At 33.5% G+C, this 27,762-nt stretch overlaps 1 protein-coding gene across 1 annotated transcript in view; it reads left to right on the plus strand.

Moving 5' to 3' along the window:
* Positions 1–27,544, plus strand: part of LOC109104309 (ATP-binding cassette sub-family G member 1) — a 28,233-nt gene extending 689 nt beyond the window's left edge. Inside the window, exons 2-15 of the mRNA XM_042770867.1 lie at positions 1,283–1,526; positions 14,779–14,896; positions 16,499–16,631; positions 18,224–18,274; positions 18,721–18,866; positions 19,371–19,494; positions 19,578–19,692; positions 20,450–20,598; positions 20,912–21,013; positions 21,736–21,904; positions 22,026–22,126; positions 22,685–22,843; positions 23,911–24,029; positions 25,373–27,544. Coding sequence (XP_042626801.1) covers positions 1,283–1,526; positions 14,779–14,896; positions 16,499–16,631; positions 18,224–18,274; positions 18,721–18,866; positions 19,371–19,494; positions 19,578–19,692; positions 20,450–20,598; positions 20,912–21,013; positions 21,736–21,904; positions 22,026–22,126; positions 22,685–22,843; positions 23,911–24,029; positions 25,373–25,601 — 1,959 coding nt within the window. The 3' untranslated portion in view covers positions 25,602–27,544. The remainder of the gene's footprint in view (positions 1–1,282; positions 1,527–14,778; positions 14,897–16,498; positions 16,632–18,223; positions 18,275–18,720; positions 18,867–19,370; positions 19,495–19,577; positions 19,693–20,449; positions 20,599–20,911; positions 21,014–21,735; positions 21,905–22,025; positions 22,127–22,684; positions 22,844–23,910; positions 24,030–25,372) is intronic.
* Positions 27,545–27,762: the final 218 nt, after the last annotated feature.

The raw sequence follows: 27,762 nt of genomic DNA on the forward strand, positions 1-27,762 counted from the left end.
GTATTTTTATATCCTTTTATATTACATAATACACTTTTAATATGAAAACACATTATACTGCATTAAACTGACATTTGGGCAGTAGCCTAATGTTTTCCCAGAGCTTAAGCTTTGTCTGATAGTAACCTCATCAGTCTTCTGTAGCCAGAGGGAGACGGATTAGGTCATCTCTCTTTATATTTAGCATGCGTTTCACTGATGAACTATTAATATAGGCTGCTATAGCTACATTCCTCAAATGTACAACTCTAATGTGTTTTCATTAAACAATTAAGTGTATTTACAGGTTAAAATTGCTGCATGGAGTTCTATTTCAAAAATACCATGTTACAGTGATGTTATTTTATAATAACAATAGCAATAACATTGTCATTTGAAGGTACTCTAAAGTAGGAATATATTATGGAAAAAGTATTATACACCACAGATATGGTATGGCCAAGAAATGCCACGGGTTAAACCACTGTGCTTACAGTGATACAATGACATGAATAATTTATAGTTTATAAATATTACAAAATAGTATTCTATTATATACACTGGTGTTTAAAAGTTTGGGTCAGTGAGATTATTCTTTTCTTTTCTGTTTATAAAAAAGCCTGTATGCTCATCAAGGCTACATTCATAAAAAAAAAAAAAAAAAAAAAAAAAAAAAAAAAAAAAAAAAAAAAAAACAATACAGTCAAATATTATTACTATTTAAAGTAATGGCTTTATATTTTAATATACTTTAAAATAAAATGCGGTGGCAAAGCTGAATTTCATCAGCCATTTTTTTTCAAGCAAGGTTATTTTAAATTGATAAAAAAGTGATAGTAAAGACTTACAAAAGATATCCACTTTGTATAAATGCTGTTCATTTTAACTTTTCATTTAGCAAAGAATCCTGAAAAAAAGTGTCACAGGTTGCAGTCAATTAATCACAATATTAATGTTTATGTATATATATATATATATATATAAATAAGCATATATGATATAGCATATATATATATATAGATATCTTAAAATTGCAAAAAAAATAAAAAACATTACAAATCTTACTGATTCCAATTTTTTTAACATTAGTATATGTAATAGCATACTATTTTATAATATCTACAAACTACTAATTATATATCTCAGAATTCAGTAGTCATTTAAATTGTCTTCTTTAGTAACTTCTGATAAAAATCCCTGATGACTTCTGAACATCTCAATTTTGTCCTCAGGACAAACTCCTGGGATCTTTTCCCTCAAGGCTGCAGTGTGTTACACAAGCGCTCTGTCTTTCCTCCCTCAGAACACAAATGGACCTCCTGACCTCATGCTAGACCCTAGAACCGTGTGCGTGTCCATTGATGAACTGATGTCCAGTCACGTCGGCAGTCAGCAGACGCCGCTGTTACACGGACACCTGAAGAAAGTAGAGAACAATCTGACCGAAGCCCAGCGCTTTTCATATCTCCCCCGCAGACCCGCAGTCAACATTCAATTCAAAGATCTCTCGTACTCAGTTCCTGAAGGACCATGGTGGAGAAAAAAAGGTAACGTGTGACCTTCAAGCCTCAGTGCACTGTAAATGTATAAAAGTTAGAACCATTAAAGAATTACTATTCTGGTTTTACTATAGATTCCAAATGCATTCAGAGAGACCCTTCTGAATAAGAAGTGCACTTAATAGTGCTGAATGTGCACTTGTATTGTACTTAAAATCTTAAAATAAAAAGTGTAGTAATGAAATAAAATGCCGCTTAAGTGTACATAACAAGAGCACACTTTCATTACTGTTTCTTAACACACATAAGTACACTTTTAAAAAGTGCAGTTTGTAGTAATGTTAAATTAAAAGTTTTACTTTAAAATGCATTTTAAATTATAGTTTTAATACTATTTTGTAAAGAAGCACACTTCTTTAAAGCGTTTGATTTGTTGACTAACATACTGAAGAGAAAGTGAATATAAGTAAATGCAAGTACTGTATTTTACCTGCAGTGTGTTATTCAATAGCACATTTAAAGTTAATATTAAATAATATATAAAAAAAAATACTGAATTTAATTTTTTTTCTTTACAGATGTTACACATACTTAAAAGTTTCAATGGAATGACATTAAAGTATATTTTAGTTTAGACACCATAGATGGTTGTCAGTATATTCAGCAGTACACTTTTAATTATATTTCAAAAATAATACAAGTAATTATGAAATTACAAATAAATATGTACAAAAAATATTCCAAAGTTCAGCTAATATCATTTAAATTAAACTGAAACTATAATACATTGTCATTTATTTGCAATTAACATTCAATTGAGTGTCCAAAAACATCACATTTAGTTCAGTAAATAATATGTGCTTTCTTTAAATGGAAATGCAAACAGCAAATATATGTCTAGAAAGTAGCATACTACAAACTAATTCTAATGAAAAGGTCCATGTCTGCACTAATCAAACATCTTGCTGTACATTTTAAATTAATTTACTTCTAGGGGATTTGTTGGTTTCTATTGTAAATATTCTGGGAATTGGATTGGTTTCAGTGGGAATGGTTTGTTTTGTATACTGCTTGGCAAGGGAGTGCAAATGAATTGTTTAGTGATATAAAAAGTATGGATTTTGAAAAGAGTGTCTTTAGTCTTTGGCTCCAAATATGTCCTTTCCAATGGATGTTCTCCTGAAATGCCTCCATGCATATCTCAGAAGGGAATTCATTAATTAAGCACTATGGCTGACATAACAATCCAGCTGTCTCTTCTTACTTTTACCTTAGGGAGCAGGGCTTTACTGATGGGCAGTGATGTCTTCATTAGGCTCACCATCTGGATTATAATTAGATTTTTAAGTTTCTTGGACACAGCAAATTTTCAGCAGCAGCAGCTTTGTCAGTAAATCCTGAAGTGTCAAGCCTGAGCAGAATAATATAATATAATATAATATAATATAATATAATATAATATAATATAATATAATATAATATAATATAATATAATATAATCAAAAAATTATTATTATTATTATAAAGTTAAGATTGGTTTCTTGCTCTTTCATTGTATTTTGTATATCGTGAATAATTACAGTCTGAAATACAGTGCCAGTGCCTGAACTACAGAAGCAAGTTTCAGTGAAACTTCAGTGCCACACTCCAGTGTCGCTTCGTTTCATGAAATATACATTAGTCCAAGTCCCATAGCCAGCAGGCTCATTGTTCTGATGGCTCACTCACTGACTTTGGTTCAATCCTTTTAGATTGCCATCAGCTTTTTTCTGCCTTCTCCAAAAAGAACAGCATGCTCAACACACAGCCCTACCTTCATATCATGCATTCAGCATCAGAGACAGGCAGCAAATGCTCTGGACTGGCAAACAGCCGGGCATGGATAAAAAGATCTTGAATCATGATGATGTCACATAGTGGAAGTATGGAGCAGATGTGGACAGGTCCGATTTGATCCTGGTGTTTTGTGCCATTGCAGACTACAGCAGCGATCAAAGCTTTCAGAGCCTTGGGCGGAACACATAAACTGAAGCATTCATGCAGCTAATGTGCTGTTTCATTTGATACAGCTAACTAGGTTAACAAAAAGTATTGAATATGAATATATAATTTATGCATTGAAACATAATTATGAATATTAAATATAAGCTCTTTTATATGATAAAGTATCCAACTGCCGTAAGGGCATCACTGCAAACTGAAAGTTTAAATCTTCATGGAAACTAATCCTTCAGTTTCAGAGTGACTTAAAATGCAAAAGAGATACACTTTTAAAAAGTCCAATTCTTAAATAATGTCAAATAATCTAATTGATTAACAAATCAAAATAATGTTGCTTATTTTGATCTGTTGGCTAACATACTAAATGACCCGTGAAGTTCTTAAGATTATAATACATTTAAAGTTAATATATTTTAAATGTACAAAATTGCAAGTTTATCATTGCAAATGTGTATGTTTTAAATGTATTTAAATACATGTAACATAACATACAAGTTTATATATAGTGGTATTTTATAGTAAAATATAGTAAATTATACTATATGTATAGTTTAATGTACTTAAGTGAAAAATATAACTCCAATTTAACTAATTGCTTTTAAATTGATAGAAACTGAAACTATAATACAAATTAATTCAATTCAAAAAAAATACAATTCATTTTCCAAAAACACTTATTCAGTTCACACTTAAGTGTATTCCTTTAAAGTATATTACTTCCAAAATAAGTACTCTTTTTAAAATTATGCTAAATTGCTTTTTTCACAAGGGTGGTGATGTCATTCAAAGAAGAAAGTCAGTTCAGAGGTGGAAGTTATTACATTTTGAAGAAATATTTTAAAAAATCTATCCATTTGGAATTGAGTAGTAGCACTGCTTACAGCATACTAAGCAATATACTGTGTACCACATACTACTATAACATGAACTATGCAACAACAAAAATTTCACAGTAGTATGCTACATTGTTGCCACATGACTTTATTACATTTGTTACATGACTTCTTTATGTTCATGTTTAAGGAATGAACTCAGGAATGAAAACTAATTTGTGTTTTCAATCTTTGAATGCGTTCAGAAAAAAAAAAGGTTGTGGCTGATCACTTCATTTGAGACACTGGAAATGGAAGGTCGGGTTGAGTGAATTGTGGTTAACAAATATTCCATGCAGCGTGATTTGCTGGGCACTACACATTATGGCAGATGTAGTAGCACATTCAGGTATTTAACACATACTGAAGAAATAATAGTGTTAGTAGTATGCTGTTCTAAACATAGCATTTTATTTTATTTTTCTGTGGAATAATGTTCACAGATGCATCATTAATAGACTGATTGATTGCCATCCCAAAGAAGCACAAAAATCACTTTTACAGACTTTTAAATTTCAATGTTCCCTCCTGGAATGACCTACCATCTTTAAGAATCGGCTAAAAACACATCTCTTCCATCTTTATTTGACCCTCTAACTCAAGCACTTTCTATTCTAATTCTATTCTAAAAATAAAAAATAAAAAAAAAAGCTAACACTAGCTTTCTAATCTTTTTGTATTCTGTTTTCTTTTCATTTATTATACAATTAACAAAAGCAAAAAGACATCTAACACTAGCTTGCTCTATTATTTTTCTATTCCATCTGATTACTTTTTATTTATTATATTAAAAAAAAAAAAAAACCTTGCTACGTGTACTGCGTTAAGCTAACTGAGACTTGCTATAGCACTTGTACATCATTGCTCCTTTGTTGAATTTGATTGCTTCCATTGTCCTCATTTCTAAGTCACTTTGGATAAAAGCATCAGCTAAATGACTAAATGTAAATGTAATAGAAAAAGTGTTAGGAATGTACATAGGACCAAGTTTGTTTTCATGCTGATTTTAAGCAAGTCTGTCTGGCATGCTATCAACTGCTTTGTTTTACCAAAAAGCAATAGAGAGTGATGGGCACCTTCAGCTTGTGTATTATCACTTGACTACAATAGAAACCAGGCCTAACCCAGTCTAACAAATCTTTGTAATCCATACTTAGAGGAAAGAGAGAGTGAGCAAAGGCACTGCCAACAGCCCAGCTCCGCTCTCACAGCCGGTTACTATCAGTCAGTAAACTCCAGTAACCTCTGCTGAGAGCTGAGGGTGTACGCTGGAATAGGATGAAACCATCAGCTGTGCACTTGTAAAGATAAGGCTGCTTATGAGCAATGCTTGTGGAGGAGGCATGTTGTTCTGTCGCTAGGTAACTTGTCAGAATATCTTGGATGTAGATTGTTATTTTAGAAATGACTTCATTTTCTATCATTAATGGATTATTCATGTTAGACAGTACATTTTCCTGTCTTCATCATATATACATAGCGCATATTCCCAGGTTCTATATGCACTAACTTCTAAAGTGGAAAAAATTGGCACTTTATTAAGAAATGTTCCAATTATTCAATTTATTAATTTATTTCAGGGGTCTCCAAATTCAGTCCTGGAGGGCTGGTGTCCTGCAGAGTTTAGCTCCAACCCTAATTAAACACACCTGAACCAACTAATCAAGGTGTTAAATAGGCATACTAGAAACATCCAGGCAGGTGTGTTGAGGCAAGTTGGATCTAAACTCTGCAGGATACCGGCCCTCCAGGACTGAGTTTGGAGACCCCTGATTGAGTTATTTAAACAAAACATTTATTGAAACATTTAAAATTGTTTCAAACAAAACATTTATTTATTTATTTGTTTATTTACTTTTTGTAATAATGTACGTTTTATTTGTAATAATTTTTAAGTTTTTATTGATCAGTTTTGCTGAAAGTTTTTATGACAATGAATTTGTGATCTTTTCCAATATATGTTGAATTTTATGGATAATATATCCCTGGAGGCCAGTGCACAATACCCGGAAAGGGTCGACATGCAGTGACATTCACTTGAGCTCATTCATTATTTACTTTCTACCTGTTCATGTTTAGATGCACCGTATGACCCCGGCAGTATAAGAACATCAGTCTAAATGAGACGTGAATATCTTATTGTTTAAATATCTTGATTGCTATATCTAGATGTTGCCATTAAATTTCTAAAACTTAATTTCTTCCAAAATATTGGTCCCCCTTGAAAGTGTTATAATTTGAACACTCACATTATGGATTCATTACCAATGATTGTGTCATAAATATTTAATAGTGCAATCTGCAAGAGTGATCGATCTGTTTCAGGTGTAATTTCTGTGACCTGAAAAAGTTATCAGAACCTATCTATTAAAGTCATGTGACCACAACTTCATGGCTATTTAATGGTCATTTGGTCAGCACAGAGTGAAGTTTATTCTAATATATTCTAATTATAATTTTAAGCTTAGTATGTTTTCAATATTACATTTAAAGTTAATGTATTGTAAATGTACTAAATTGCAAACATTTACAATGTTGGAGGTAAAGCATTACAAGTTACGTGAATTACGTAATCAGATTACCTTTTCAGGGAACTACTAAAGTAACGTAAACTCAGAATATGACACAAACATGCAATAATTAAATATGTTAAATGACACATAAGTATTTGATCCCATTAAGTTTTTAATCACATTTTATTAACCAATGTCTTTGCTGCTGACCTTCGATGATCTAATTCAACCCGACGAATAAGCATAAATTATAACACTTTATTTTAAGGATCAATTCGCAATTTTAACTAGTTGCTTATTAGCATGCTTCTGTTATGGATGGTGTGACAACAGAATAGGGGATCCAAATGCAAGGGTGTAGTCAAATTAAGCAGTGTCAAACACCAGCAAAACAATAATATCCCAAGGCAAACAAGAGTAATCCAAAGAACAGACGATGGTCAGGGCAGGCAGCAAACGGACAGAAACCAGGGAACAATCCAAAGTCAAAAACACAAGGGCAAAACGAACAGGAATCAAGGAAAGGCTTAGAAATTTTAGCTAACAGCAAAACAAGACTCAGCCATGAGTGTGTGATGATCAATGATCAATTCAAGTTGAATAGTGGGAAACAGGTGTGCAGGCAGTCAGTTTCAGGGCAGAGGATTATGGGAAATGGAGTCCGGGGTGAAAAGGTGATGGAGACCTCTAGTGGTGAGTGGGAAGAACAGCAGGGATTGGATTCATGACAGATAATTAGTACTTATTAGACAGATATTAATGCCTTATTCTGCATGAATATATTTTAGATCCCTTAATCAACCCCATACCTAAAGTTAACAATTACCTTATTAACTATTGATAAGCAACAAATTAGGAGTTTATTGAGGGGAAACTCTTAGTTAAAAGTGAATATGTGTTCCCTAATCTAAAGTACTACCGCAAAAATTACTTTAGTTAAAAATCACATTTGTTTCATTGCTGAAGTAAGAGTGTTGAACTTTCTTCTCATGCATCCTATTCTTCTGCAATACGGAATGGCAGCACAGCTGAAAGGTTTGTTTGAGCTGCACCCTTTACTCATTTCACTTTGGTGTGAAAGCACTTTTACATTTACCAAAAATATAACTTTTTTTATATATTAAAACTAAACAAGAAATAAATTTCCACAACATAAATAGTAACTCAAAAGAAATTCAATGCATTACTTTCCATAAAAAGTAACTAAGTAATGCAGTTACTTTTTAAGGAGTAACGCAATACTGTAATGCATTACTTTTAAAAGTAACTTTCCCCAGCATTGATCTTTACAAATGTGTAAAAATGTGTAATCACAAATATATTTAAATGATACACAATTTTCATTACAAATGACATTAAATAATAATTTAGTTTACCATAAATACTTGTCAGTACATTCGGCAGTACGCTTTAACCATATTTCAAAGACTTCGGTCAAAAACATTACTGAGTTCAGCTGATTGCATTTAATGTCAATTTAAGTTACAATACATTTTCATTTAATTGCAACTGACATGCAATTTAGTGTCTAAAAAATTACATTCATTTCAAAATGAAGTATTTTCTTTTAAAGTATATTAGTGTACAGTATGCTGAAGTTTGAAGCTTTATGCTGTGTACTTTGCCAAGCCTAAAAACAAAATTTTTCACAATGTTTGTGTGGGTCGGGCTTTTTATCGCAAAGGCCTTAAAGAACCTTGCTCAGCCTTGAGTAACCTCCTGTATGAGTGAAAATGTCACAGAAAATTATGTCTATGCCCAGCCTACTGAAGCAAGTAAAAGACCAAAGTGAACTCTGTGGTCCTTCTCCTCTGGTATTTTTACCCCAGCTGATCCCTCGTGTTGTAGTAGATGTTGTGCTGTAAGAGCTCCATGGGACAAAGCAAAGTGGACTAATAGCTTGATGGCTCCATTACCCAGTGAGATCTCCTTCATAGGTCAAAAGACCAAAATAGCGGCCTGTGACAATGGCATGGAAGCGATATTGTTTTGAATTTCACATTTGATCGGTCTTCAAATGAAGCAGTGAATGAGGTACCCAAGCTCTTTCTCACCCCACCCCTACCAAACCTTTCTTCACTGAGCTGTAACAAGTAGATAAGAAGTTACTATAAATAATTATATGATAAATTGTAGCCAAGACATCTAGGCACGATTCAGCTATGACAAGCTGGTTGCATGAGAAGCAACTCACTCACCATACGCATCATTCTCTACTCGTATTTTCAAGTTTAAGGCATTTATATGAAGCATAGACTTTATTCAAAGCGGAAAAAAGATAAATGTATTACTGCAAAATTTGCAATTCCCAATCTTCTAGAAGACATGATGTAAAGTAACAACTCTTAAGGGCTAACATGACTGGTATGATTGTGATTTAGTGGAGAACAATGTGAGTGGAGGTCGGTGGCTCAACACAGAATATTTTGTGTTTTAAATCTGTCAGTCATATTGCTTCTTCAGTGGACACAAGCCATAAAAGATTTTAGACTGTAGGAGTCAAACCAAATTTGACACAGTCAGAACTTCGTCTGAGGCTAAGATTTATTGCAAAGACTATTAATTTGCTGTTGGTGAACATATCACACTAGGCGATCATAGACTCACAATTGTATGACAATAGAAATCCATTACAATCCCAGAAATTTGTGTTAATTGGCAAAATCTTGGTCAAAATCATACAATGGTACTTTAATATATACATTGATATATTCATGCAATCTTGGTATTTAGCTTAGCTATGGTGTTAACATGATGCGTGATATATTCATGCACCTTGGTATTTAGCTATGGTGTTAACATGATGCGTTGTTTTTTGTTTGTTTGTTTGTTTTTTGGTAATAGTGTAAACAATAAATTTAGCATGGCACTAATTTTTTTTTTTTTTGGACACGGGATCATGATATTTTGACAAGTACCATGCACTCTATGTGAATTTTAATACCATAGTATTATTATTATTATTTTTAATATAATAGAATTAAAATCTGATAACGTGACCATAGCATAGTACCGCAATAGGTCTTCATTGTGGAAAATGTGTACACTAATATGTCTAAAGTAAACCATAGCCAAATCTAGAAATCCCATGGTACTTATTTGTTTGTGTAGCCAGTATGATCTGGTTCTGTTGTATTTGTGTTTTTTTGTAATATGGTGTTTTTATACATTTTATACTTTGCTGTTAATGATGTGCACCCAGCTTTCAGATAATTGCAGTAAACTGTAAAACTATTTGCACTTCAATCCAGTTTGTCCTCTTAAATCATAACAAAGCTCGGTTATATTCATTGTTGTACCTTTGCTGTCATAATCATGCACCAGTGGAAGGCTATATGTAAAATAAACTTAAATGTTAAGTACATTGCTCTAAATTATTTGGTTGTGTAAGATGTGAATATGTTAAGGCACTTCATTTGACTACTGGTCAAACCTAGATCTAATAGGGATGTGACGAGATCTCATGTGTCCCACGAGATCAGGCTGTTCTCCTGAGAACGTGACGATATCCTCGCAAAAGAATTTGAAGTTTACATTAGAGCTGCACAGTTAATCGTTTAAAGATCGCAATCTCAATTCAAACATCCACGCGATCTTATCCCTGAATGACAACGATTCAGCTATGCCTATTATGACTGTTTCACATCGCGAATGTCAGAGGAGCACGAGAAGCACGTTTTGTCGCTGCCCATGTTAATGAATCATTCAGGCTGCTGCTGATCCAGAAACAGCAACACAAAAAGTATTTTCAACCACACATCATTATTTCTGTTACAGACATTTAATTAACATCAGTACTGGAATAAAAGTTTGGGTACAAACACTTATTCTCTACAGTTGTGTTCAAAATGAATGTATCACGTGTATGTATTGTAACGCTTATACTCTTCCTCCATGAGGTCGCGACAACTGCCCATTTAAAAAGAGTATTTGTCATTGAATCATTCATTCAGGAGATTCCAATAGTGAAAAAAGTCTTTATGAATTGAGACACTGACTCCTTCATTTATTTATTTTTATTTTGTTCAAATTAATACATTTTTTAAATACTGGTAAATTATTTTATTTTGTTTAGTTTTCTAATCTTTTTTCTTCAGAATTGTGAGATAATCATGATCTCCAATTTATCCAGAATCGTGCAGCTCTAGTTTACATGTTGTTCATTGCTGCATATAATAGATACATTATATTATGTAGATTTATAATAGAAATTTAATTTCATAAAACACAAGTTGATTTCAAAATGCGTCTACATTGTTTGTGTTTTTCAAGTTGAATAAAATACTATTTTTCCCTATATATTTAGTCATTGAGGATTTCTTTAAAAAAGTATAAAATCTGGTCTTGTCTTGTTCTCGTGAAACCAGTCTCGTATCATGGGATAAGTGTCTCGTCACACGCCTAACATCTAACCCCATGTCATGGGAATTTGTGTTTGCCAAGCGATTTGAATGTTGTTGTGGGGCATTTATACATACATATCCCTCATCTGATTAAACCCAGTGCAACATGAGTACAGTAAAAGAGTATCAGAGAGTAGTTTTCTTAAAAAATAAATAATGAAACCGTGATGTAATACCACAGAATGAGGTTCTATAACATTTTTGTTTCAGTTTCTTCATCACACACACTTGATATTGACTCATAGTAACCCTGTTGTCCCTCATGGCCTGGAATAGCTCTCTCTTCTGTCACATGGAGCACACCAGGTGCACTAAGCAAAATCATCCTGCCATTATTTGCAAATCAATTGGCTTCACCTAGAGACCGCACCACGGTGTGATGCACCTTTCTGTTGTTTTGGGGTTGCTATAGTGCACAAATTAGAGGGAGAAGCCCTGGTATCCTGCCCTTAAAAGAGAACAGAAAAGGTCAGATGTATTTGTGTATTGCTCTGACGGATTGTAAGCACAATCCAATTAAGCTGGCAAGCACTGCAATCAACTGGATTAGCATCTCAGCCTCAGCTACTGGATAAATAACAGGTTATAATCGGTCATCCTGTGGCTGTCCTCTTTTCACTGCATAAAAGCATGAGTTATCATGGTAACACTTTAGATTAGGGAACGCTATTCACTATTAACTAGTTGCTTATAATAGATATATTATATTATGGGAAGGCGGGCCTAGACGTTAGAGAGTTTAACTCCTTCCCTAAGGTTGTGAGTTCGAGTCTCCGGCCGCAATACCACCACTGAGGTGCCCTTGAGCAAGGCACTGCCCACTGATCCAGGTGTGTGTTCACTGCTGTGTGTGCGCACTTTGGATGGGTTAAAAGCAGAGCACGAATTCTGAGTATGGGTCACCATACTTGGCTGTATGTCACGTCACTTTCACTTTCACTTATTAGCATGTATATTACTTGCATGACCATATTCTAGATCCCTTAACCCTACCCCGTACCTAAAATACAACAACTACGACAACAACTAGCTTACTTACTATCAATATGCAGCAAATTATGAGATTATTGAAGGGAAAAATTTTAGTTAATAGGGTTACTGTTATCATTTCTTAAAGGTGACATATTATGAAAATCTGACTTTTCCAGGTTTAAAGTGTTATAATAAGGTCCCCGGTGCATCTTCCAACCAAGGAAACGAGAAATAGGTTAACCCAGTAACTTTTAATAAGCCTTTTTCTGCAAGCATCTGAGAAAACGAGTGCATCAGAATATGCTACCTTGGTGACGTGGCAAAGGGACCTCATTATAATATTACCACTCCTTTTGATTTTGCAAGCGACAACCGTGTACCAGCTCTAAAGCCATGGTGAAAATTTAGCAAAACATGTTAACTGCTAACAGATTTATTGATTTATTTACTGTATATTGCTGCTGCCACACAGATCTAAAACCTTCACAGACATAAGCGACTGTTTTTGTAACTCATGTGTGTTTTTAACATAAACTTGTGTGTGAATGAGAACTTAGTTTAGTACTCACTTGCTGTGACAGCCACTTTCTGTCCATGTGCTTCAGATGTGTGTACTCAGAAAACCCTATATCAGATGTTTAAATTAATATTGTTTAAAATGCATAATTTCATTGTGATAAACATGATAATCAGAACCAAAACAGATGTTTTTAGCAGGTCCGAACTGTAATGACTCAGCTATATTCCAGAAAAGGGGGCGGGGATTAGCAGCTCATTTGCATTTAAAAAGACAGACACGAAAAACAGCTTGTTTCAAGTTTATTTGTATAGCGCTTTTTACGATACAAATCATTGCAAAGCAACTTTACAGAAAATTAAGTTTCTACAATATTTAGTAGTAGCTTATCAGTGGTGACTTGTTTCTGCTTCCACTCAAAATAGGCATTTTCAAAATGATACAATAAATGATCTGTGGGGTATTTTGAGCTGAAACTTTACAGACACATTCCGGGGACACCAGAGACTTATATTACATAATGTAAATGGGGGCATAATATGTTACCTTTAACTGTCACCTTTAACCTTTAACTGTCCTATAGTTCCTTATATACTGAGCAAGAAAGGCTATCATTTAAATTGCTATTAAATGCAGTTAGCTGAAATTTAGAATCCTGTTGACCCACTTAATTAGGACTTAAGGACATTTTTATGTTTCATTATTAAGCATTAAGCATTTATGTAAAAAAAAAAAAATACTTAAATTTCAGTATATATATATATATATATATATATATATATATATATATATATATATATATATATATATTACTGCACCCAGTAGTTGTAGCAGGTAGGTTCCAACTTCAAAATTAAATAGCCAGTCACCAGTTGGCAAAGTCAATGCATTTACAGCGGTCTTTATGTCAGGTTTTGCTCTCAGTGTGAATGTAAAAAATGGAAACATTTATTTGCTGTACATTGTATGTGTGCATTGGCTGGGCGAAAATATACAAAACATGTATATAACCCAAGTCATGTTAGATTGTATTGCTGAAATAGATTATAAAATGTGAGTTTTGCAAGTAGTTTCTTCCCCTATTTTAATACAAACTGAACTTGCATGACTAAATATAGCTGCCAAGATTTTCAAGACAGCCGGCAAGTGAACTGACTTTCCTGGAAACAGGTCTTTAGTTTATGTAACTTTAGGATTTTGAGTTTTCAAGCAATAATTTTGCATGTTAGATTCAAACATTCAGTTCGAAACTGTATTTTTAATTATTTTATGTGAATCTCAGAATTTCATGTTTTGTTTGGGATAAGTTTGCACACTTTAGTTTCATTATTAATTTCGTATAGTAAATTTGTGTTAAAAGTTATTACATTTTTTCCCATTGTATTCCCAAGTAATGTGACTGCATAACCTGATATTCAGTAGAAATGCATTTGGACACTTTATTGATGTCAAACTCAGTGGCATATATTCATCTTGTTGTCTAATGCAACAAAAAATTCTGTTGAACCAATGGACTAATGAAGTTCATACATTTTAAATAGCCCTTAAGTATTCAAATACTCTTTGAGGCTAGTGTACATTAGCCATGAACCTAAAACAAGTTCAGCTGCTTACAAATCTGCACACAAAGCTGTCATAAGGTGAAGAATGCATTATACATCTTGACAAAAGAAAATTGATGGATATTGGAGAAAGCGTTATAGCATCAGCTCTTTATGCTCTGAAAGTTAGATACAAAAAGCTCAGATAAAGGTAAGAACAGGGTTTATCTAAAGATACGCACACCCGCAAACAGATTCACTCACCTAGAAAATTTCAGAAACCCAATGGCGAACAAATAAATTCCCCTTTTCACCTCCAATCACAGACCAACCATTATGTAAGTAGGAGAATTTGAATGGGACTTTGGCAGGTACATTATGCAATTGTGCAGGACGGCTCAGGTTGCTCATTGTGTTTATTGTCCCGACTGTGGAAGGTTTCTCACAGGGGCTCCTCTTTTTCTTTTGCACCCTGTATCAGGTTACAAGACCCTTCTGAAAGGGATCTCTGGGAACTTCACCAGCGGTGCTTTGGTGGCCGTCATGGGACCCTCTGGGGCCGGGAAGTCTACCTTAATGAACATTCTAGCAGGTTATAGGTTAGTATGACCATAAAAATATGACCATAAAATACTGCATCAAACATCAAGCATACAGCGCTAACTATTTTACATTTTTGTGTGAATTGGTGGGAAATTTGTAGGGCTGCCCTCCACAAAAGATGTTTCTGGTCGACTAGTGGTCGTTCATTTTAAGCATTAATCGACTATTAGTCACACTTTTATTAATAAACCACATAAATTATAATAACGAGCCTTTAATTGCCTACATAGCCTAATAAGCGTTCAAGTGCATGCAAAAAAAACTTGCCACAGTGCTCCGGCAAATATAATAATTATGAATGTGTAAGGGAAAAACAGCAAGTAAACTGCATTAACGTTTTAATAATTTATGAAGAGATGAAAGAGATGAAGTCGGTGACACTCGTCATCTCCACAGTAGTGGATGTACCTGTATGCATGTTTCATATGCATTACATAATCTGAGAATATTTGTTTTCCAATTGAATTGGTTCAATTAAAAGTTTCACTCCCTATAGATATATTTTTCATGTCTGTAATTAGTCAAGAATACATGGAGTTTCGAAGTTTTGAGTTTCAAAGATTGCTCAAGTTCACAGTGTACGAGACAGCAGGAAGCGCATCCTGTTTGCTTTCATTATTTTACAAAAGCACAATGTTTCGTTGTTATTCTGAGTGCACACGAATAAACGTAGAGTCTTTGATGCATTACTCTTATCTGTATGACCAAAAATTTATTTTAAGAGCAAATGATCGCAGCCCAAGCGCGCTACTGTTCAGCTTCCACACTCCGCACAAACACGTGAACTGCACACTTTTTTCTAGGCTAAAATTAGATTGAGCTGCCATGTAAAGTTGCTACTACTACATACATATTTCAGATGATAAGCCATATTTGAGGTCGATGAATGTTAGGTGAGTGTATGGATGTCCTGCCTGATGTACTACAGTATATTACCACATAGACCAGCCATTAACGATTTGTCCGTCACGGACTGCGTGATTTCGCCACTTGGTATGGATTTTTTTTTCTGCGACTAATAACATTTTGGTTGACCAAGCCTCTTCTCAACGACTAACGGTTCTTCGACTATTAGGGGGCAGCCCTAGAAATTTGTTATACGATGAAGGCCCACCTCTAAAAATAACTGTCTGTGGGGCACATAATTTGTCATCAGTTACAAAAAGGTACATTTGTTACGAGTTGCCATTTGAGTTTGACGACACATCCAGCACTGCCATCATACATTATTTATGTAAATATATATATATATATATATATATATATATATATCTATATATATATATATATATATATATATATTTTTTTTTTTTTTTTTTTTTTTTTTTTTTTTTATGGACGCTTTTTATGCAAAGCACTTTACAAATGAAGACTGCCTGAAGCAATCTGTCAAAAAGATGCAACTGCAGATTTAGGCAGGAGATTTAGCAGTTACTTTTAATATTATACTTCTAGCAATGCCTTCTATATATCGTTGAAGTTGAATGAATATAGCAATGAAACGTGTGGGATATCATCATCATTTATCAGGAAATAGTGATCATAAATTTGATAATGTTTCAAAAGAAAGTATATCCGAAGATCTGTTTTTCACGCAGGGAAACAGGCATGAAGGGGGAGATACTGATAAACGGGCAGCCCAGAGATCTGCGATCTTTCAGGAAAGTGTCCTGCTACATCATGCAGGATGACATGTTACTGCCACACCTCACCGTACAGGAAGCCATGATGGTACGTGCCTGCAGAAATGATATCACTGGGCTGCATTAGTGTCACTCAGCAGTTGCTGTAATGAAGAACACAACGATAGAGTATCCAGGAAACAGTCTTTTAATAGATAAAGCCAACAGAAACAGACGAAAAGAACTGAAGAGTAGGGAACCACACTGATGAGATCAGACACTGAACAAAGAGAACCAACTGGTTAAATACACAAACTGAAGTAATCAACTAGAACTGAAACAGGTGCATGATAAATTTAGGAAACATGGAAATCACTAAAGACCAGGAACACAGGCAAAATGGGAACAGGGAAAACCAAAACATAATGAAACAGACAGAGATTGTTACAGTAGCTCCCTCTGCATCAATCAATACAGTTAAGCATACTTCTTTTCACAATGGTACACTGTAAAAAAATAAGTGTAATTTTAACTGTAAAATTTTGTAAAAACACACACAAAATCACATAAAAACACACACACAAACTAATTACACACACACAAAACTGTTAATAGGTTAACAATAAGTTCCCGTACTATATACAGTACAGGGAAAAACTGTAAAAGATCTAACCAGACATTTCATGTAATTTTACAGTAAAATACTGTTAATTGTACAGTTCTTAGTAGTAAAAAAAGAACAAATCAGTGTATAATTTACAGTCAAAAACTGTAAATGGATATTCCCAGAATTCCCTGCGTGACACTCCACATTTGAAAGTATTTTGTTTAAATAATTTTTGTTATTTTAGTTTTTGTTATCAGTTATGTACATTTGGGCTTTATGTTACATCTTCTGTTGTTTAATGAAAGTTTATTGCATTATTGAAGTATCGTGTGTTACCATGATGGTGTTTTGTGTTTGCATGAATGACTCTGTGCACCTTCTATATGTGAGTATATACTTCTGCTTGTGGTGGAGCTACTTGTGATGAGCTTTGATTCTTCATGTGGCTTTCTCTTTTATCACCTGTGTTATTATGGCGGTTGTCAGTATGTTAAAGGTACAAAACAGATTTTAATTGCAGTGTGCGCTATTGAATTAATGGTTTACATTCAAATTTTCTTGTTCGTAAATTAAAGTTTTATATTATATATATACTGCTTTTGGACAAAAATGTGTTTACAGTTTTTCTGTATTTTTTACAAAAATATTCTGGCAACCACAGCTGGCAAAATTATTTTGTAAAAACTATAGATTTTTTTTTTTTTGTTTGTTTGTTTTTTTTTACAGTGTAGGTACTGTAAGGGTCAAAAAATTGCAAGGAAACATTTTTCCCTCGCAAATGTTATTGTGTAAAAGTATGAGTATTCGCTACAAATAACCCTAATTGGTTAAAATGATTTACTTTATAGCCCTTGTTGCATATATGCTCTGTATATGCTTTATATTTAGCCAAGAAAAACACATTATTAATAGCAAGCACACTACCTCATCATGGTAACAGAAAACATATAATCAGCTCTGACTGCTAGTTTCACTGGAATACATCTCATGTAATTGCAGTTGCTTTGTTGTTGAGTTCATGCAAATCCCTCGGTTAGCTTTAGTTGTACTGCTAATGCTCATCATGATCTAAATCGCTCACTCTCCCTGCTCAGGTATCAGCTAATCTCAAACTCCAGGAAAAGGATGAAGGCAGACGTGAAATGGTAAGTGTGAAGTTTCCCAACCGGTTATGTATGAACGGCCTAATCTTTGAGACCTTTGGTAAAAGTCAGCTGGGGGTGCTTTAAACATTACTTGACCTACATCTCCTAACAGTAAACATACACCAGCAAATCAACATATTAGAATGATTTCTGAAGGATCATGTGACACTGAAGACTGGAGTAAAATTCAGCTTTGCATCACAGGGATAAATTACATTTTAAAATGCACTGAAATATAAAAGAGTTATTTTAAATAGTAATAATATTAAAAATTTTGTAATGTATTTTTAATAAAAAAAATTCAGCCTCCATGAGCATTAAAGATTTTTTTTTTCAAAAATGCTAAATTGTACCAACCACAAACGTTTGAACGGTATTGTAGAAATGTAATGGCATACGCTGTCCTTATTCCACTGCATAATGATGCACACATGCTGTTGTTGTAGGTTCGGGAAATCCTGACCGCTCTCGGTTTGTTAGAATGTGCCAAAACACGCACATCCAACCTGTCTGGGGGCCAGAGGAAGCGTTTGGCCATCGCCTTGGAGCTTGTCAATAACCCACCCGTCATGTTTTTTGATGAGCCCACAAGGTGAGCCTCCTCCGTACTTAAGAACAATAGTATAGAATTTACTTTGAAACAATTTTCACTCAGAAACTGCTAGTGAATATCACAAAAAACAACACAAAAAACAATAATATCATCTTTTATTTCTTATTTTTTTTTTAAAGCAGAAAGACTGAAACTTTAGTTTCTTATAAAACATTCCAATAAACTTTGTATTATTTCCTTTTTTTTTTTTTTTTTTTTTTTTTTTTTAATTTTTGTTACAGTGCATGTGAACTTTATGAAATGCATGGCTGTAAAGGTGATGATACACTGGGCAACTATTTGAGCAATGTTGCTGGGCAATGTTGCCATCAACGGGCAACCAGGTGAGACACAGGTACCATGACAGATCTAAAGTATCCAGATCTTCAGAAAGTTCCCTAGCAACATTGCTCAAACAGTTGCCCGGTGTATCATCAACTTAAGTGACGTTCCTGATTCAAATATATCTCTTGTGAAAAGCTGTTACCTCTTTTCTCTCTGAAGTGGGCTGGACAGCTCCTCCTGCTTCCAGGTGGTCTCTCTGATGAAGGCTCTTGCTCAGGGTGGTCGAACAGTCATATGCACAATTCACCAGCCCAGCGCTAAAGTGTTTGAACTCTTCGATAAGGTGAGCATTGTTTTATATGCATGCTTTAATGCAAAATGCTGCCTCTCACACCTCATTCTTGGTGTTTTTTTTTTTTTTTTCAGCTGTATGTCCTCAGTCAAGGCCAGTGTATTTACCGAGGAAGAGTTTCAAGCTTAATCCCGTATCTCAGAGAACTGGGACTCAACTGTCCCACCTATCACAACCCCGCAGACTTCAGTAAGAAAATACCTCTGTCAGTACACAGAGGTCCAAATGTAACAAAGCACAAAGCACCAAATGCAAATAAATAAATTAATAAATTAATTATTTAAATAATTTTAGGAATTACATGACCCTTAATTTTATAAGATACAAAAGGGAATCAAATCAGAAATAATTTAAATCAGTTATTTAATTGTTTATTCTTGCTTCCTTGCATATTTGCAGTCAAGTAAGTCTTTAAAGACTTCATAAAAGTTTTGAGTCAGTAAGATTTGTTAATGTTTTTGAAAAAAGTCTCTTATATTCACTAAGGCAGCATTTATTTGACTAAAAATAGTAAAATCAGTGATATCGTGAAATAATACAATTTAAAATAACTGTTTTCTATAAGAATATATTTTAAAATGTAATTTATTTCTGGAATCAAAGCTGAATTTTCAGCATCATTACTCCAGCCTTCAGTGTCACATGATCCTTCAGAAATAACTCTAATATTCTGATTATTATCAGTGTTGAAAACAGCATAATGTTTACAGGCACGGATATATATTTCATGCCTGTTAGAGTATGACCAGTTCACTCGCCACTGACCGGTGCAAAATGTTATTTTTGGATGCTATCTATACATGAATAAATAATCTACTGAGAATTGTAGCGAGAGTAAAAATAATACACATCTAAATTCTCAGTACACTACAGATGTTTTATTTCCGTAGTCTCAATGCATCAGTTTTTTGAGCTAGTCGGAAAGTGTTTTTATTCTTTTCTCCAGTAATGGAGGTGGCCTCTGGTGAATACGGTGACCAGACAGCTTGGCTGGTGAAGGCCGTTCAGGAGTGCAAGTGTGAGAAAGACTACAAAAGTGAAACGAATGGTAACGGGGTCCAAAATCCCTTTCTGTGGCACAGACCATCCGACGAGGTATGTTTGTAGAATTACATAAAGCCTTTATGTAACATGATATAATGGGTGTTATGTTGTATGAGAGCTGTAGTATCTCTATACAATACTCTTTTAGAAGTAAAATAATAATAATTAATAAAAATAACAGCTTGTCACTGGTGCAATACCTTCAAAGGAACACATTTGTACCTTCTGTACCCCTAACGGGTTCATAAAAGTACCATAAAGAGTACATATTATTAACTTAAGGGTACATATTACTACTCTTAAGTACTAATATTCATGCTTTAGTGGTAAAGAAAGTACTAAAGTATTAACTTATTTTCTTTAGGACTCCTCATCATCAGAGGGTTGCCATAGTTTTTCTGCCAGCTGCCTGACGCAGTTTTGCGTCCTTTTCAAAAGAACTTTTCTTAGCATCCTGAGAGATTCGGTAAGCAGCACTGCCACCTGGTGGGGAGGTTTAGTAACACACACAGCAGAGCCAAATTTGCCATAATGAGCATCATTATGGCATTATGCAATAAAAAACATAATGAACCTAATTAATTTTTAATATTAGTAGCGAGGTCATGGATTTAAATATACTGAAAATTACAAATTTCAAAGATATTTAATATATTTCTTATTTTTTCCACCATGATCAGTAAAAATATTATTAAACAAAATGAATTATGTAGAAATGGAACATGTTGTCAAAGGATTAATCGCACCTAAAATAAAAGTTTTTGTCTATATAATATGTGTGTGTACTGTGTATATTTATTATGTATATATAAATACACACATACATGTTTATATTTAAGAAAATGATGTTATGTTTACATATTATGTAAACAAAATTTTTATTTTGAATGTGATTAATCACGATTAATCATTTGACAGCACTTTTAAATGTTCATGATATGTTAAAACTTTAACTGAAATTACATATTAGAATATGCATATATAGCATTATTTTAGCAGAATATCATTATATTTAAACTTCACTTAAATTCAAATTATAATTAAAAGAAATGCTGTTTGCTCCCTAAATTCTTATTATTTTTTAAATTCAGTAACTAAGCTGCAATTCAGAAACCATTCTCAATTCTGATGGACACATGAAAGTGGGTAAACATGAGTTTGATTTGAAAATGATTTTTCTTCTTTTAGGTGTTGACTCACTTGCGCATCATGTCTCATCTTGGGATTGGAATTCTGATCGGTCTTTTATACTTGGGCATTGGCAACGAGGCCAAGAAAGTCCTTAGCAATTCCGGGTTCCTGTTCTTTACAATGTTGTTCCTCATGTTTGCAGCTTTGATGCCCACCGTCCTCACCTGTGAGTCTGTAAAAATGTCTGTTATATTCTTTATAAAAAGAAAGAGTTTGACGCACACTTTCAATAACTTGATAATAACTTGCTATCCTTGCTCATCTGTTCTTTCTGATTGTTATTATAGTTCCTCTTGAGATGGGCGTCTTTTTGAGAGAACATCTAAATTACTGGTACAGCCTGAAGGCATACTACTTGGCCAAAACAATGGCGGACATCCCATTTCAGGTAACATTGAACAAAAGAAAATGTGGTTTCCTCCTGAAAGGCAGCTTGCTTGGTTGTTGTGCTCAACAAGATGATTCCCTAAGTGGATAAGAATAAGATTTACAGTGGGGTTTCCTCAGAGTACAAACACATAACAGGTTAAAAATGGATCAAAAAGCCGAAAAGGGGGGATACTAAGATGGTTATGCCATAAATATGTTATTGGAGCTTGAAGTGGATTTGCTTTTCAGGTCAAATCACTGTTCGCCCAGTTTAGACAAATCCTGCAGTAACATTACATAAGTGGACTTTGGTCAGAATCAGTAATATCCTCTAGTGTCTCTTCAAGAAATATTCTCCAGTTAGGTTAAAAAAAAATCCTGAAAAAAAGAAATAAAAAGATTGATTGATTGAAGACAACTTATAAGTAATAAATTCCAAGGTCATTAATCAAATAAGCAAATTTGGAACACTGACTGTTGAGGACAAAGAGTCAGATTGTCAGTCTTCTCTCTAAAACATATACTTCAAATTACTTTCAGAAATGGATAGATCTGAGCAATCTTTTCTTCCTCACAGATTGTGTTCCCAGTGGCCTACTGCAGTATAGTGTACTGGATGACATCTCAACCTTCAGATGCAGTCCGTTTCATACTTTTCCTGGCTTTAGGGACACTCACGTCACTGGTTGCACAGTCATTGGGACTGCTGATAGGAGCGGCATCCACATCATTACAAGTAAATACCTCAAAACATTTGTCTCATTCTGTATTGTTCTGTCATATACAGTACAGGTCAAAAGTTTGGAAACATTACTATTTTTAATGTTTTTGAAAGAAGTCTCTTCTGCTCATCAAGCCTGCATTTATTTGATCAAAAATACAGAAAAAAAAAAAAACAGTAATATTGTGAAATATTATTACAACTTAAAATAATAGTTTTCTATTTGAATATACTTTAAAAAAAATATATTCCTGTGATGCAAAGCTGAATTTTCAGCATCATAACTACAGCCTTCAGTGTCACATGTAACATCCAGTCTATCACACGATCATTTAGAAATCATTCTAATATTCTGATTTATTATGAGTGTCGGAAACAGTTCTGCTGTCTAATATATTTGATGAATAAAAGGTTCAAAAAGAACTGCATTTATTAAAAAAAAAAAAAAAAAAATCTAATAATATTTATTCTAATAATATATTTTCTTTACTATCACTTTTTATCAATTTTTAACACATCCTTGCTGAATAAAAGTATTGATTTTATTTAAAAAAAAAAAAAAAAAAAAAAGTACTGACCCCAAATTACTGACCAGTAGTGTATATTGTTATTACAAAATATTTATATTTTAAAAACATAGCTTCTTAATCATAATATAATTAAATCTAAATTAACAAGTGATAATGAAAAAAAGTATCACATGTTCTGAAAAAATATTAAGCAGCAGAACTGTTTCCAACTTTGATAATGAATCATCATATTAGAATGATTTCTAAAGGATCATGTGATAATGATCCTAAAATTCAGCTTTGCATCACAGAAATAAATGATAATTTAAAGTATAATAAATTTAAATTTATCACAATATTACATTTTTTTCTGTATTTTTGATCCAATAAATGCAGGCTTGATGAGCAGAAGAAACTTCTTTCAAAAACATTAAAAATAGTAATGTTTCCAAACTTTTGACCTGTACTGTATATAAGAATTTGCCTCTATCAATCAATCTTCAATGCCATTAACAGAAAAGGCACACTTTTTGCCTAATGATATAATAATGCAGTATTGTGTTTCTTCGACAGGTAGCAACCTTTGTCGGCCCTGTGACAGCAATCCCTGTGCTGCTGTTTTCAGGCTTCTTTGTCAGTTTTGACACTATTCCTAAATACCTCCAATGGATATCATACATTTCCTATGTCAGGTAAAGCAACCTCAGGAAATGTTCATTATAGCTTAGACTTAGGCTGTGATAGATACTGTAAGTGCCAAATTTTGGATTTGAAATTAGGAACAGCAGTAACCTTTAATATGTGTCATTTGAAATTATTTTTTTTACTTCAGTTATTTATATCTGAAGACAACAGGAAATAAAAATTATTGACCAGCATCGTGTTACAGCATATTAGGTGCCCTTGTGTAAAAAAAAAAAAAAAAACTAACAAACACTTTAGCATACTTTTGAAAATAGTACTTATTATGGGAATAATATACTTAAAAAGAATATACTGAATGTAATGTTTTCAGATACTTTAATGCATGCTATTTACAATATTAAATGTAATATATAGATTGCTTTTCTTTGACCCACTTAAGACTTCAGTACATCTTTATATGTAATTTCATAATTGCTTCTATTGTCTTTTAATTATGGTTAAAGTGCTTAGCCGAATGTACTGGCAAGCATTTGCGGAAGCTAAAAATTTAATCTCAATTAAAATGTGTATGTCATCTATTTAAATATATTTATAATTCAACTTTTGTTGTAACTTTAAATGTAATATCAAAACACAATGCAGTTAAAATTCTAATCAAATACTTTGTCAAGAATGTCAACACAAAAAAGTGCACATCTTTAAAACAGTGATTTAGAATGTACTTAAGTAAAAGTTTTCAATTGGCATTATTACAAGCATACTTTTTAAATATGTGCTTAAGTGTGTTAAGAAACAGTCATGAATTGACTTAAATATAGTAGCCTTTAATTTTATTAATATTATATCATCTGCAAGTGTAGTTTTAATAATATACTTTTAAGATTTGATGTACACAGCAAATACACATTAAATACAAATAAGTTAACTTCTTTTTTAGAAGGGTGTTTCACTCTATAACATTATTTCTTGCTCAAATTCTACTTGAAAAAACCTCTCATTATGGAAATTAAATTAGCTACAAATGTGATTTGTTGTCTTTGAATATGTATATATGAAGATATAATGTACAGTTATCATGAAAAGGTTTATGATAATGATTACTTGCATAATAAAACTATTTAAAATCAGATCAATATATCATGATCGTTTATGTACTTATCTGGCAAGTAGAAAGAGGCTGTGGAGTGATATGAAAGAAATGAAACTAGCAACATTGTAGGAACAATGTAGTGGTTAAAATGTAAAATATTTGACCGCACATTTGACCAATCACATTAGCTGCATTTGACCATTCATAACCAAGTATTCCAGAGACCTGTATAATACAATACAAGTACACCAGTATATCTTAAGTGGTATACTTCTAAATGAGTTGTCGTCTGAATTTCAGATATGGTTTTGAAGGAGTCATTCTGTCCATCTATGGGCTTGACCGTGAGGACCTGCACTGCGACAAAGATGAGACATGCCACTTCCAGAAGTCAGAAGCCATTTTGAAGGAGCTGGATGTTGAAGATGCAAAACTCTACATGGACTTCATTGTGTTGGGCATCTTCTTTGTATCGCTTCGTCTGATCGCTTACTTCGTACTGCGATACAAGATCAGTGCTGAGAGGTAGACTTGTGGAAGACATGCTGCAGAGAGTACTGTTGAGAATTTCCTGCCCAGGGAGAGCTAGGCTGAGAAAGGCAAAGCAGAGAGAGTTTGTTCCCTCCAAACTCACCATCGCCATGTTTTCCCACACTAGACAGAAACCTGGGCTCAACTTGAAGTCACAGTATGTAGATGCTCAACTTTTGTGTGCTTTAATAAGAAATCAAAGAGCTTAGAACACAACAGCTTTGTGGCTCAACCAAATGTCTGTACGGATCGAAAGAGAAACATGGCCACGCTGAAGAAAACTTGTAGAAGCTTGATGAAAGTCTTTCACAGGAGCGGTTCTGATTTTGACTGAAAAATTCAAATGCTGTATTGCATGATCACACTGGAGAACTGGAATCTGGCCCTTGTAAAAAAGAAGTGTGCTTAACCACACACACACACACACACACACACACACACACACACACACACACGTAACATGAAAGTATGAATCAAAACCACATTAAAGCATATTTTGTTTTACCATAAATGCTTGTCAGTACATTCAGCATTAAACTTTAATCATATTTCATAGACAACAGAAATAATGACATATAATGGCGTACTTAAGTCAGACTTAAGTGGGTCAAAAAAAGCACTCTAAATTTTGGCTAATTACATTTAATATAAATGTACACAAATACCTTTTCATTTAACTGCAGTTAATATGTGATTAAGTGTATAAAAACAAACAAACAAACAAACAAAAAAATAAAACATTGCAATTGGTTTACAAGTATATCCCTTTAAATATATATTATTTCCTCAAGTACTATTTTTAAAAGTATGCTAAAGTATGCTTCTTTTACACAAGGGTGCCCAGGTTGAACACATAGATGTAGATTGTTTTTTGTTCCTATTTATGATCTGATGTAAAGGACGATAATTAATTGCTGGTCTACGTGTCATTCCTTCTACACAACTAAGAAGCTCCCATTCTGTTAGTAATGGCTGCTGCTCTTGTAGTGGAATTATAACTTGAAAAACTTGTGTGTCGGGTGTAACTGGTTCACAAGCCCATCAGAGGAACAAATGAAACTGTAGCATGCACATAATATGATCATTAATATAACAATCAGAAGGAGAACTAAAAGCCCAAGATGACTGGGTCTCATTAGAATGGAAAAGGTAAAATATATCAAATCCTAATAGTGTATAATTTCTGTGCCAGTAGTGTCACCATACATGACTGCAATGCCTTTATCCTGAATTATAGATTTTAAGGTCATTTAAGTAATCAAAGAGGATCTCAAACTTCTCCATGTGGCATTTATCAATTAAACATGTTTTATTCACATTTAAAGGTCATTGATTTATGCTTTATTCTTTGTTGACATCTATGCACAGATTTTAAGCTTTCTGGTTACAGGACAATAAAAGAAAATGAAAATTGCAAAAGTCAATGCAAAAGGGAAAATGTGACAAAAATGAAGAAAAATGTTATTTATTATCTGTGTTATTTGTATTAATGTCCATATTGCATATGTTTGGTGACCTCTGAGCTGTAGGTTCCCAGAGTTTTATTCACTAAACATTGCAGGCACAATGTGAATGCTGAGCTTTAACTCAAGTGTTATGACCATTATAATCATACCAAACTTTTGCTGTGGACCTTGATGTGGAAATTATGCAATCTGTATTTTGAAGCATCTATGATTTATGTATTACCTCTGTTCTGTTGGCATTTCTACTTAGAATGTATTGCATTTTTTTTTTAAATATGTTAATATATTAATTTTCTTATTTAGTTTGCGATCTTGAATCATTGTAGAATAAAAATGAAAGTGGTTGCTGTAGACATTCAAAAGCCCTGTTTTAAAAGTTATTTCTGAAATGGTCTATTAAATTACAATATTACAATGTTTCTGTTATACAAATAGTTACATATTAGATATAATAATAAAGATTTATTGTTTTCAATCTGCTTGTTGTCTTTGTTTTATTGATCTGAATGCTCTACAATTAACTGGGGTTCAAGCACATGGGAAAGGTGTATGAATATCCAAATCTGATTTGTTGACAGGTTTGCATTAAGTTAGCAGCCAATGGACCCTCTCGCTCCTCCAAGCTCAGTACTGGTGGCCCAGTATGTCCCGGGATGTCATCAGGTACGTCCGCAGTTGCTCAGTCTGTGCCAT

Source organism: Cyprinus carpio, chromosome A15 (genome assembly GCF_018340385.1).
Source record: "Cyprinus carpio isolate SPL01 chromosome A15, ASM1834038v1, whole genome shotgun sequence".
NCBI lineage: Eukaryota > Metazoa > Chordata > Actinopteri > Cypriniformes > Cyprinidae > Cyprinus > Cyprinus carpio.